The 10,793-nt window shown below is 40.9% G+C and overlaps 1 protein-coding gene across 3 annotated transcripts in view; it reads right to left on the bottom strand.

The window, feature by feature from the left end:
- Positions 1 to 1,656: 1,656 nt before the first annotated feature.
- PTPDC1 (protein tyrosine phosphatase domain containing 1) overlaps positions 1,657 to 10,793 on the bottom strand; it is a 227,818-nt gene continuing 218,681 nt past the window's right edge. For all 3 annotated transcript variants that reach the window (XM_069206402.1, XM_069206403.1, XM_069206401.1), the window contains 2 exons: positions 8,295 to 8,405; positions 1,657 to 2,983 (listed from right to left, as the gene is read on the bottom strand). In XM_069206402.1, coding sequence (XP_069062503.1) covers positions 2,867 to 2,983; positions 8,295 to 8,405 — 228 coding nt within the window. In that variant the 3' untranslated portion in view covers positions 1,657 to 2,866. The remainder of the gene's footprint in view (positions 2,984 to 8,294; positions 8,406 to 10,793) is intronic.

Below are 10,793 nucleotides of genomic sequence, written 5' to 3'. Positions count from 1 at the left end.
CTGGACAAAAATGCAGTGGGCGGTCTCGGGCTTTGATGATATCTGGTTAGAACAGGACACAGGTGGGGCTCTGGTTTTGTTGGATATTTTTGGGATACTTCTACCGAATTTGACAACTCATTAGGGCTTCTTCCCTTCATCACACTCTCAAGGGTGGCCACATAGCCCTTTACTGCTGCTCTTCAGTGTTTGCTTTGCTTAATGACTCAGGAATCAGCACCCTCTTCTCTATGAGAATCTTTTAATGCCTTCCATGTTACAGGAGTGACCACAATAGTTCTAAGCTATGCAGTTTTTACCCTATTCATTTACCTAAATACAAACAGCTTAATTTCTTGCATTCTCTACGGGCCACAGTGTTTGAAAATACTATCATATTCAAGCAATTACCAGGATATCTTGAATTCATAGGCCGGGTTTCAGACTATGTGAGGCACCGGAACTACTCTCTTAGATATCAACAATGACATTTTCAATGAAATGGAAAAGAGCTGGATGAGGGCTTTGGTGCTGGTAGCTGTTTCAACAGTGTTTGAATCTGTGGACCGCTCCAATTGATAACCTTGTCTATTTTATGCAGAGCAATGTTGGCAAGTCCTGGGCTGATGTACCTCTGTCCTTTCATCATCCTCTCAATTTGAGGCCCTGCCGCCATTTATTTCTACCCCTAAGCCATCAACATGTGGTCATCCCTCTCCAATTTGTTTGGTCACATCGTCCAATTTTATGGACTATCATTTTATAATTACACAAACCACACACAAATTTTCATTAAACTACAGGTCCTTGAAGCTACTTCTGATGTCTCTGCAAGATGTATGCAGGTGAGAGATCTATAGATGCCTGTGCATTCTCCTATACTTAAATCCTCAAAGATGGAAGGTGCTTCTTTTCAATGCCTACCTGTGGTATACCCATCACTATCTTAAGATCACAGGGGCATGCCCCTGATCCATTGCTTCAGCCAAACAACATAAGAATTCTGCTTGACTTTTAACTTATTCCACAGATTACTAATGTAGATCAGGTTTGCTGGTTACAGCTGTGACCCTTCAGACAAATTTTAGAATCAATCCCCTGTATAGCAGCTGTTTTTGCCTTACCCATCTCATGGTTTAATCATGGTAACATCTATTTAGCTATTCCAAAGAGTGCATTAACCATGTCTCAGAGTGCAACTTTGACTACAAGCATGATCCTCAATCAATCTTACTCTCAATATGTGTCTTTTTTAGGAGCCATCCCCACTTCACACACTCTTCCAGTCAGGATGAAAATGAATACTCTATGCTATGGTCTCCAACAAGCCTTGTAGTAGATATGCTGCCCCTTGTGTGGTTTTGTAAGTACAACCCCTATTGCAAACTGCATCGCTTGCCTTATTTAGAACCCCAGTAGACATCACAGTGAGGCCACCTGTTTTCCTACTTGAGTATGCAACTTTATAGTATGTTACACCTGATCATCAAAACGTTTGCAACATATTCAAGGTACACATCTTGCTTGTGCCAAGATGCCTTTTACTGTGACTGTTGCACCCTAGTCTAGAACTCTAATAACATAACAATTAGAACAGCACACGGTAGAATAATATTTGTATCTAACTTGTACATAAAAAGCTCAGAATTCTTAAGAAGGCATGAGGAGGTGTGCCAATTAAGGTAGTGTTTTAGTAATGTTTAATATGGGGTGCCAAGTATTTTAAAATAAGTGATTTACCAGAAACAAGTACAAAGCAAATAAAGTTCTCATTGCCACTTTAAACGTAACGATAATCATATGCAATGTTTGCACTTCATAAATTACCCAAACACATGGTTACAAAAACTGGTGTAAATCAGCATTGTACAAGAAAATACAACATGCATGTTGGACACGAGGGTTGTATGTCAGAATATAGTTAGCAAAAATATAATCTCAGAGAAATATTGATTCCTAAATATATATATATATTTTTTTAAAAAGCATCCTGCCGGGTGTAGATTTTATATGATTAACCTCAACGGGGCAAACGTTTTGTAAACAATATTTGGGACACAATATTTCGGTCAGAAGCTATTTTAGTTACGGTATTCTGGTACCACACCACTGAAGCGTTACACAGAAATGCATCTGAATGGACAAAAAATGTCAAATAACGCACACTGGCCACGGTAATAAGCTTTTTGAACTTTACAGACCAGCTCGTATGCCTTTGCGAGTAAGAACACCAATCAGAACGTCCAATTCATTGTTCTGTATTCCACCTCTTTCCTATGGGTCACAGTGAGCATCGCACATTAGCTCTACTTTTGGCAAATATAATAAAAGGCTCATGTTTAATGAGTAAATAATGTCTCTGAACACATCAGTCTGATCAGACAACTGAGGACAATGTGTAAATGCTAGCCATAATTAAGCCCGTGTGGGTTTCACAACATTCTAAGCGCATCTCATTTGCTATATGCATTACTCAGTCTATTCTAGGAAATGGCCACAATGCACAGAGGAATAACATCACTGTAAACAAATTATACTGCCTATAGATGATACATCAAGTCTACAAAAGACATTCAATGCCTTCCGATAGATGGCACGCACCTTATGGCAAGTGTGTTCATGAACAATACATTTTTCAGATGGCACTTTTAAAAATGAATAAATATAGCTTCGAAGGAGCAGACCACAATACAAAACACATGGTTTCAAAATAAATCCACAGTACAGTCACAGACATAGCAGCATGATTTAAGAGTACACAGTGTTTCCGTCTTCCTTCAATCAGACTTGTGTAAAATCTGAAAATACTTGAACAAGCTGACAGGACACTGTTCAAAGTAAAAAAAAAGGAGTGCATCTCAGAAAGTTAGTGCACTTTTGGTAAACATCAGGAGTTTGTTACAGACTTTTCCTTTGCTTCTTTTCTCTTTTCCTCCAGAACGCATCGGAAAATAGTTTTCAAGGTGTCATGTACAAAGGGACCAGTTTCGGAATCCAAAGAAACCTAGTAAACAAAAGAAAAATGTGGTACAGTCTGTGACAGTCGTATAGAAATGCAGAATACATGTATTTCAATATTATGACTTTATAACAATCTCAATATCATGGAGTTGCAGACCTAAAGTTAAGTTTAATTTGAACTTTCCCTTGATAACAGAAATCCATTAATTCCTTGACACTTTTAATATCTTGGAGCTTGGACTACAAAATTCTTGTAGGGTTAGATGTTGGTCACTTACATGTGAACGTAGTATGGCATTGTTTAAAGCAAGTTGTTTACAACAAATATTTTAACGGGCGTTTATTTAAAAAAATCAATTCGTAACAAATTTCTCATAAATCTCTGCACTAAAATGGACTCACAAATTCATTTTGGTACAGCTGTTGCACACTTAAAAAAAACAAGAATTTGCAATGCAATCAATAGGTCTCGCATTTTCTTGATTTAGAGCTATTGGCACTGTAAATTCATAACTGGACTTTTCTTGCCACATAAATTAGTCAACTCTGTCTCTTAATTTTGTCTATTCCTGCCATGTTGTGGTGGTCACTGGTGGCTACTGACATCAGAAATCACAGGAGAGACGATGGAAAATAAGGCTGGAAAAGTATTTTATTTTAATTTTAACAGAATTAAGTCTTGCAAGCGTTCTTGCCTTGCGTTTCCACAAAGCTCTAATGAAGTTAACAATAGCAGAGCAGACTGAGAAGATTTATGCCCCCAATAAAGGAGATACTCAAAGCCCTGTGTGATGTTGTGAGTGCTGGTAGGGAGGGGCCCAGGAGGAGAGACTCCAGATGCAGGGCTAGGCAAGTTTCACATCCTTGCTTCTAGGTTTAGCTACATTGTACCAGACAGGGAATATTGGGGCTTTCGTGAACAGTGAGCTACACAACCGGATCTTTCTTCTGCAAAAAAAGCTTGTTTTAGCAGCCAGAGGTGAAGACAGCACTGGAATAAAGCCAAAACAAATGTCAGTGACATGGGAGGAGGTGGAAGGAATGGAATGATGCAATAAAACGCAGGCAGCTCCCAGGCTAAAACTCCCACAGTGAAAAGGGAGCACCAAAGAAATGCCAAAGTCGTCCGTCACAGTAACAAATAAAGAAACCAAAGTGGAATAATACAGTAGTTGATCGCTGCTCTGAAACAGAAAAGGAGGGCAAAAAAGGCAGAACTGGCCACTAGCAAGCAAGAATTTTTAAAGGACACTGCAACCAACAAAATAAATCGCTTTAAGCCATAAGAAGTATCCTAAAAGTATACACAATGTCGAACTCTTACGCTCGACTAATGCTGTGGAATATAAGCAGTGCATGATTAAGAAAATACATTTTAAATGGATTACAAGTCAGTGGTAGTGGCTGGTGATCTCTCCAAAGGATCTTGCAAAAGGAATTCTAGCACACAAGTCAAGTGAGAAAGCCCAATTTCTCACTCACATGCTCCCATATACTATCTCACTCATACTATCTCACACTTAGTTGCATACTCAAGCATTCTCTCACTGTTTCACTCACACATACTGTCTCATTCACATATTGTCTCACTGACATTTGGTAATACACATTGTCTAATTCAGATAATGTCTCACACACTGCCTGACTCACAGAGTCACTCACTGTCTTACTCATTCTCACAGTCTCGCTCACACTCATGTGACGCCTCACTAACATTTTCACTGTCTTACATGCTCACAAACTCTCAATCACAGTCTTACTCACTTGCTCAGTATTATGGTCATCCACTATCTCACTCACATACTCTATATCAATATTTATCGTCAATGTCTCACACACTAAAAGCGTCTCACTCATACACAGCCTCACTCACATGCTCACCCACTATCTCACTCACCTGCTCACATTCTCTAACTCACATGCTCACGTATGGCTAGTCTCACTTGTATTTTCATATACTGTTTACTCACATGATCGCTCTCACTCACAGACATTGAAACGCACAGTCTCACACACCTTTTTAGGATTTTTTTTTTACTTACCTCTCTACCTGCATGGGAACAACTTGAGCTCCTCAGCTGCCCAACCTCCAGTCAGAGTTATGTCTCAAGCACTGAAGAAGGAGGCTGACAGATGGAGACTGAGAAGTGCATCAGCATGGACTCAATATCACAAGGTCCCATGTTGATACTCTGGGCAGGCTCCATCAGGACAATGCATTCATATAGAATGTCATTAAACTATGCTGTAGTATGCACTGGATTCCGCTAAGGGACTCTCTTGTGTTGCTTCTTGCCCATGATTGTGAGAGTGCACCAAAAAAAGCAGAATGTTTTCTACAAGTTCCAGACAAAACGGGTACGTTCTCCACAGAGGCTTTTCCAGCTACTGCTGCTGTGTGGTTAGGAGATGTGTAAGTTTAATAATTTTGAAAATATTTCAAAGGTTATTGAAAGCTCATTTGATTAGAAACACTTTAAGTATAATTTTATCAGGAATAAACACAGCTATGATATGTTTTATTGTGTTGTGATTGTTACTTGTTGATTGTGCAATATAATGTAAGGTGAATTTGTAAAGCACTGCTCACCACCAATGAGGGTACCCAGGCACTGAGTAGGTGAGAGTAAGTATGGGGTGAAGCTGGGCCAGAGAATAGGCAGCCTCGATGGTCCCACAAGAAGATTTATTGAACAGCCAAGTCTTCAGCTTCTAATGCTATACAAGAAGTGAGGAGGAGGCCGTTGTGTGTTGGGGAAGATCGTTCCAGGCTTGGTGTGAGAATTATCGAGGTGTGTGGCAGCTTGGTAGGAGAATTAACAAGGGTGTGTATGCGAGTGAAAGTGTTGCTGAGTAAAGTTGGCTAATGAGTTGGTGGAAGCATTGCTTAATTTGTGAAAAAAGTGACAGGTCTCTCGTCGGATCATTGCAGCTTACATCACCCATTACCCCTGGCAGGGCTGCCAATGACAGTACTAACCCAACTACTAACTATCACACTTCTACAAGTGTGACAAGTCAGACTATTCCAGGACCCCAAAGCTATAAGAATGGTTTGGGAGGCAGGTATTAGTCATTTTAATGTATATTGAATCAACTAACAACTATTGCTGTGCTTATCTTCAAATTAGGCAAACAGGCCCACCACGTGACAGATTTTCATAAGCGCCAGTGTTTCCAATTAAGTGCCAGTGCCGCACACTGGAAACGACAGGTTTAAATTAAGCACTGGGTGGAAGTGAAGCTACTGACTGGGGTAAGCAAACATCAAGATCCTAAGTGAACAAGGTTATGCCCAGGCATCTGTCCCTTGCTCCCTGTAAAATAGGATCCAAACTATACCACACTGTGGAGGCTTAAAAGGCTAAAACCAGTCTAGGGTGTTCACTTCTGGAGATGCACCTTGCCTGGTAATTCAGGATACATTGCTCCAATTAGAAACTGTATCAGAACTGATATGGCTTCCTACAGTAGCACAATGGGTGAAAAACGATGGGCTGTAATACTACCCAGAGTGAATGCCAGTGGTTTAGACTATTTGTAAGCATTCCTTCCATCACCTTTTATGTATCTGACCAAACATCAATGTCAGAATGCTCATGTCCACAGATCTTAGTCATGGTCACACAGTTAAGCAAGACATAAGCATTTCATCAAACTAAAACTGCACTCCAGGCAACATGTCCTCGAAAGCTTTTGGCTGAGCTCTTACATGGGCATCAGGATAGGCTCAGTTTTGATTTGATAACCAAGTGCCAAATGTGTTCATTAAATCACTGACATTGATTAAAAGTAGAGGTTACACAGAGAGAACAAATGTGTTCAAACCCTGAAAACATTAACCTTGGGAGGTGTGACAACATAAAATATTGGCTCATCGAGAGGCAAAGTTGGTCCTGAATGACCAGAAGAGACTGGAGAAAGTTAGCATCAACAAATGGGAGCAAGGACATTATTATAGTTGGTGTTGGGGAGGTATACTACCTGATACCGTGTACCACAAGAAAGAATTAGAGCAGAGTAAACCAAGCCTTAAAATTGTACCTGAAATACTTCCAAATTGAATTCTAGTCCAAACTTCCTTTTAGGTCTTGCCTGTGACAACACACGTGCTCTCGCTTGTGAAAGATATTGTACACAACAAGGGGTTTGCAGCCCGCCCATTGCCTTACATTTGCTGAATTTTCACTCTTATTGGCTGCCTTCTATCATCCAGCACATGCTAGCATAATTTCTTCTTCTTTCGGCTGGAGCATGGACCAAGTTCTAATTGCTTCAGCTTGATTGCTGTCCTTCAGTTGATAATACTGTGACTGAGCTAGTACTTTTATTTTTTTCTTCATTCCTGTCGCTCTGGTTGAACCTCTTGCCATTTGTAGGTATGTTTTATCCTGCCATGCACACTTCAAAGAAGCCCTTTTCTCCTTTGAAATGGACTTTTATGACAACAGATGTTATCTGCTCTTATTGTGACAACAGATGTGATCTTTTTTCAAACGTACTTTCACTAAGAGATGGACATGGGCGCAACTGCTTCTTAATGTAATAGTATTTTTTGCCAAAAGTCATGTTTTTCACGCATGGGAGGATTAACTGATTTTCTCATATTCACAGGGTGTTTGTGCCAAGTCATAACAAGCATTGGCAATGTCAACAGATCTCACCTTCGAGATTATTGGCTCTCCCACTGCCTTGTTTCGTTCATGCTGTACAAATTCTAAGCTCCTCCAAGATTACCTTAGAATACCTACAATCATTGCTTGAAAGTCAACGACTCCCCCATGAGTCTTAACCGATCCGACTTGTGTTCTCTGACCCTTTTGTAAGTGTCTTTCAATGTTGCCACAGCTTTTAATAGATTTTACCTTTTTCTAATCTTTCCCATTTGCTTGACAAATCATTGTATATTGTTTTCCCGTTTTTAGTCATAAACCCTGTAAAAAATTGTTAAGTACTTTAAGGCACCAAAAGCTGACAAGCCGAAGCGTATTTAATACAATTGGAAGGAATCGAAAGACGGCCTTTGAGAAGAGCGAGATTAAAGTGCGAGTGAGACGTGTGTTTATTTGAACACATCCCACACTGTCACTCAAGTGCACAAAGTCATCTCTCTATCACCTGCAGACCTATGACGGTCAAAAGCTTCACCTAACGTGTTACAAGGATGTTGAATCACCATTCACAGGAGATGATGCTTTCCATCATGGACACCAGAAAGACGAATGTGCTCGAGACTGCTCTGCGCGGTCATGCCGGCAACTGTGAACGCTGTCTTGTATTTTTGTCAATTAATGCTGAAATCAAACGATTTATTCTGTGCAGTTGGATTAACACAATTATTAAACGATACTTGCCTTGGTGAACGCTGTAATGGCACGTGTGAAAAAGGCATCTTCGATATCAGCTGGTATTGTGTGCAAGTTCACAACACAGTGTAAAATACAAAGAATAGTCTGGTACTGCCCCTGTGTAGTCGGAAAAAGAAAAATATACTTGTATCACGTTTCTGTGAAACATTTGAAGAATTGCAAATTTACACATTACGACACCACTGATCTTTAAATTCCGTTTATCGTTCTTTCTCATACTGAGCTTGTAAAATGAATAAAATATGTGATGAAAATCAGATATCATGTACAGCAGTGGAGCTGCATACAGATTCAACATTATTATGCTGGTGGTGGCCAGCCCTGAATGAGACAGGATATTGCCAGTCTGTAGCTCAATATCATGTCAAATTTCCAACAAGGATCTCAACCTGACTAAAAAGTGGGAGCATAACATTATAGAACATGATGACTCCACAGTGCAGCATGAGCAGCAAGTATTGCAGGGTCAGACAGCAGAGCTGTTCTTTCATGAACAGATCCACACAATCAGTCCATGGACAAGACATAGACAACCAAGCTAATCGTCTGGTTCATATGTGGAGGTGCAGGGTTCAGGCAGCAGAGCTATCCAAGAGGTGTTATAGATCATGCAGCTGCAGGTCTTATGCACAGCACAATCCTTTACATCACGCAGGTTGGTAAAGCCCACGCTGTTTTTCATGCACCACAATATCAGTAGCCGGTGCACCATCCCGCATCACACTCCACCCAGTCACACAGCCCAATTCAAATTACACTGGCCCGACCACTGCCGGGCAGTTGTGTAATCCACTGCTAGACTGCGCAAACCCCAGCTGAGCCAAGCATAATGCAAGCCTTTTGTGCTACCGGGGACAAAAGATAACTCACGTGGCGAATTACCCACCCAGCAGTGGGGAGCCCCGGTACACCCGCCTTCCTGTTTTGGATTAACTTTTCTATCTTCCTCCCTATGTCCTGATCTGCTGCTTCAAGTGGTGTCCTGGAGGTGCAGAGGAACAGGGAAGAAATACAGCAGAATGGTGACACAGATGAACTGGTCACATGTATTGTAATGGGTGACTATATTTGTGCAGCAATGACACTGTCATTGATTATAGTGCATCAAATCTTCTTGCACTGTAAAAAGACCTGTGACACATCAACACTAGTAAAATCATGGTTGGTGGAGAAAAAATGCCAGTGCCATGGAGCTCCCTGATTTCAATGCCTTTCAATCCCTTGTTTTAAAAAAATACTGTGCTTCCTTGTGTCTGTTAAACATTTGGGCCCTAAATATGAGTGGCACTTTTTTCAATCCCTGCGCAAACAGGTGCAAGGATAGAAATCATAAGCTTAATACAAGTTACAGCATCCCCCACAATCTTTTCCAGGTGAAATTCAGCAGGCCAAACGTGATTAAATTTTCTTGGGGAAAATGCTTGATAAATACTGATAAATGCAGAGTTTGATGCAGACAGCTATGAAAGCCATGCACTCCCAATGGAGTGCAAAGGCAAATCGGAGAAGGTAGTTCTCTCAAGTCAGTAGTGGAATGTTACAGATACAACTAATCCAATCAAACAACTTACTTTCCTTTAGTAATGCTCTTTCTGGTGGATACTCAACCTACTCACAGGTCTTCCTCACCGTGTGAATATCCCCAGGCACCAGAATCAATCTGGAAAACTCAAAAGCAGCACTCCTGTGCACTAGTAGGTGATACTGTGTGACTCCATCAACACTATTCCCATCCAAAAATGACAAACGGAGCCACATATAAACACTACACATGCATGCTGACATCAGCAAATTGAAAGTTCCAGTGTGCAGATTCCTAATATGGGATCTTTTTAGATGGATGAGACCATTCCACTGTAAAGGGAAGTGGGGTGCAGTGAGGAATTTACAGTTAGAGTATCCACCAGAAAGAGCATTACCAAAGTTAAGTAACTTGTTCGTGTGATGGATACTTATAACGGCAGATTGCTCATCTTGTGGATAGAAAACAAAGCAGTACTTCCCAAGGTGGTAGGTCTGTGTAATGGCTTACACTAAAAAGTCCTGCATGACTGAGCAGGCAAAATGCTCATCTCAATAGACCTGACAATCGAGGCAGTAATGCTTCATGAACATGTACAATGCTGCACACAGAGCTTTGAGACATCTATCCATGACAGGCCATAGAATGCATGCCAACACAGTTGGAGTGAGCCTTTAGACCTTCAGGAGACTGCTTCTTAGCCTGTGCACAGCAGATGTTATTGCAGATGACTTTCGATCGACAGATGGTCAGTTTCTGCACCACCTTGCCCCAGAGAACCCTACAAAGAGCTGAGCGTCCACCCAATGTTACCTGGTGCGATGGATGTAAAAGCTCAGTTTTGGTCCAAATGATAAGAGTTTCTTTTTTGATGGGTGAGGGGGAGCGAAGCAGGACAGGAGTGTGATGGCCTTTCCAACAAAGGGCCTGATTTAGCATTTGGTGGAGGGGTTACTCTGTCA

This window comes from Pleurodeles waltl, chromosome 9 (assembly GCF_031143425.1).
Source record: "Pleurodeles waltl isolate 20211129_DDA chromosome 9, aPleWal1.hap1.20221129, whole genome shotgun sequence".
NCBI classification, from domain to species: Eukaryota; Metazoa; Chordata; class Amphibia; order Caudata; family Salamandridae; genus Pleurodeles; species Pleurodeles waltl.
This window is presented reverse-complemented; position numbering and strand designations above follow the sequence as displayed.